The 2869-nt window shown below is 59.5% G+C and overlaps 1 protein-coding gene across 1 annotated transcript; it reads left to right on the forward strand.

Annotated features, from left to right (window-relative positions):
• Positions 1–18: 18 nt before the first annotated feature.
• On the forward strand, positions 19–1751 carry VDBG_06719 (long chain fatty alcohol oxidase; the record flags this gene model as incomplete). Its single annotated transcript, XM_003003111.1, has 3 exons — positions 19–1107; positions 1159–1377; positions 1428–1751. 3 exons carry the CDS (start codon positions 19–21, stop codon positions 1749–1751), a joined length of 1632 nt encoding a protein of 543 aa, XP_003003157.1.
• Between the last annotated feature and the right edge of the window lie 1118 nt (positions 1752–2869).

The raw sequence follows: 2869 nt of genomic DNA on the forward strand, positions 1-2869 counted from the left end.
TCCCAATGCCAGACTAACATGAATAGCGGCCCCACCGGAAGCTGGTTCCTCACTGGCTACTTCACCGCCGTTAACCAGCAGCCACTCCACATCCGCGAAGACATCCTCCAGGGCTGGCAAACCTCCCGTCTCAGCTCCATGCGAGTGCTCACCAAGGTTTTCACCAGCCTAGCCCAGAAGGCTACCCTGCAGACGAGCCCCCTCTTCAAAGAGCTTACCGGTTACACCGACATGCCCAGCGACCACAAGCCCGTTGACAGTTATGAATTCAATTTTATGCAGTTCCCCGCCTCCGACGAGGCCGTGTCACTCGAGACGGATGTTGTCATCGTCGGTTCGGGCTGTGGTGGCGCCGTTGTTGCCAAGCACCTCGCTGAGGCCGGCCATCGCGTCCTCGTCGTCGACAAATCCTACCACTTCCCCGCCGCCCAGCTGCCACTCGCCCAGGACATGGGCTGCCAGTACCTCTATGAGGGTGGCGGGTTTCTGGGCAGCGACGATAGCTGCCTCAACCTCGTTGCTGGCAGCTGCTGGGGCGGTGGCGGGAACATCAACTGGAGCGTGTCGCTGCAGACCCAGGGCTTCGTGCGCAGTGAGTGGGCCAAGAAAGGGCTGCCGTTCTTCACCTCGGCCCAGTTTCAGAGCTGTCTCGACAAGGTGTCGGACGTGATGGGCGTGAGTTCAGACCATGTGCGCCACAACCACAGAAATCGAGTGATGCTTGACGGGGCCCGCAAGTTGGGGTGGCATGCAGCTGCGGCGCCGCAAAATACGGGCGGCACGGAACACTACTGTGGCCGGTGCCATCTCGGATGTGGGTCGGCTGACAAGAAGGGAACTGCTGTCAGCTGGCTGCCTGCGGCTGCAGAGGCTGGTGCCGAATGTATCGAGGGTCTGGAGGTGAACGAGGTGACCTTTGACACGACGGATGGGGCCAAGAAGGCGACAGGCGTCGTGGGAACCTGGGTATCCAGGGACGCCACTGGTGGTGTCAGCAGTCCATCGTCGGAGCGCACCACGCGAAAGGTCGTGATCAAGGCCAAGAAGGTCATAGTGGCCTGTGGTTCGCTCTGGAGTCCCCTTGTCCTGCTCAATAGTGGCCTTACTGTGAGTGTCTTCTTTTTTAGAGACTGTGGGCGCAACGCTGACCTTGTCTAGAACCGACATATTGGCCAAAACCTCTATGTTCATCCGTGTAACATGGTTGGCGCCTACTGGAAAGAGGAAGTTACACCGTGGGAGGGTAAGCACATCCAAACTTTCGGATCATCTCTCCTTGCTAACCAGTCAGGCGGCATCATCACGAGCTACTGCACCGCCTTTGAGAACCTCGACAACGCTGGCCACGGCGTGAAACTCGAGCCAACTTGTGCCGTCGTACGTCGCCTTCTCATTCCCGTGAATCTTGCTGTGCTAATCACTTTCAGCCCTACACTGTCCTCACAAGCATGCCTTGGCACAGCGGCCTCTCGTCCAAGCTGGCCGCACTCAAGTACCGACATTTCGGCGGCTTCATCGCGCTCACTCGTGAGCGCGATCCAGGCTACGTGTACCCTGACTCCCGCACCGGCAGGCCACGCATCGCTACACGCCGTCTGATTTCGACCGGCGCGCATACGCTGAGGGTGTCATCGCCCTGGCCAAAATTTGCTATGTCGAGGGTGCAGAGGAGATTCACGCGTTCTTCCCGGGTTTGGAGCCCTTCATACGGGGCGAGGCTAAGAACGAAGAGGGCGAAGAGGCGGGCGTGAACGACCCTGCGTTCACAGCATGGCTGGAGCGCGTGAGGGTGGTGGGAAACAAGCCCCCAAACGCCTCTCACTCTGCGCATCAGATGGCACTTGCCGCATGGCGCACGAGATGAGGGTGTCGTCGACTCCGAAGGGCAGGGTGTTTGGGACAGAGGGCTCTACGTTGCGGATGCGAGCGTGTTTCCAGCGCCAGCGGGGTGAACCCATGATCACCAACATGGCCATGCCGAGTGGATTGCCATGGGGGTGAAGCAAGGAGTTGAAAGAGGCGTAACGTGGTGTCTGTCTAAGGCATAGCTCAGTGCCGTCCGTCCGGCCATGTACAGCTCTTGCGTCTAGTATCTACTCACATCAGAGGTGTTGCCACGCTGTCTATGCCGAAGATGCATGCATAGGCACAGGGAGGGTGTCAGGCTTCTTACAACATGCATGGCATGTCAGTTGCAAGTTTATCTTTGAAACAACGTGACCAAGCGGATCTGCGCCGCTCTTTCTGCTGCCAGCGCAAACTAGACACAACTCCCTGTCCTCCTTTCGATCCTAGGCACATAGCGAAAGCCCTCCATTGATACAGTGACGATGACGTGGTTTTCAGACAGTTCTCATATGAGACGCGAAGTCTTCAGCTTCTTCTGTTGATGCAGGGACGAATCCTCCAGACGCGTCATCCAGGAGTCGCACCTCGACAGGCCGCATACCGGCCGCCCCTCTCGCGACCCGTTTCGCATGCGGCCTCGCCCGGCACCCGACCTGCCGCGCAACTGCCGGATGGAGGCCGCCCCCCATGCCAACGACGTGGCCGGCAGCATGTCGGATCAGCAGATCTCGACGTCAGGCAAGACCTTTTCGTCGCCCTGCGGATCTTGGATCGCCGTGACTGTGTCGTAGAAGGGGGTCAGTCCGGGGAATTTAGATGAGTCTGTCTCCTCGTCATCATCGCTCGTGTCCGTGCTGGAGATGGTAGGCTGGCAGACGAGGCCCGCACATGAAGCTGGGTGGCGACGGGAGGACTGGCCCGCCGAGGCTGTGGATGCGGTGCGAGGGGCCATGCTTCCTTGTCGAGGAACGCCGAAGGGCCCCCGGAGCAAGTCGGACGCAGCGAAACTTGGGAGGGGCAG

The sequence above is a fragment of the Verticillium alfalfae genome, genomic scaffold (assembly GCF_000150825.1).
Source record: "Verticillium alfalfae VaMs.102 supercont1.8 genomic scaffold, whole genome shotgun sequence".
NCBI lineage: Eukaryota > Fungi > Ascomycota > Sordariomycetes > Glomerellales > Plectosphaerellaceae > Verticillium > Verticillium alfalfae.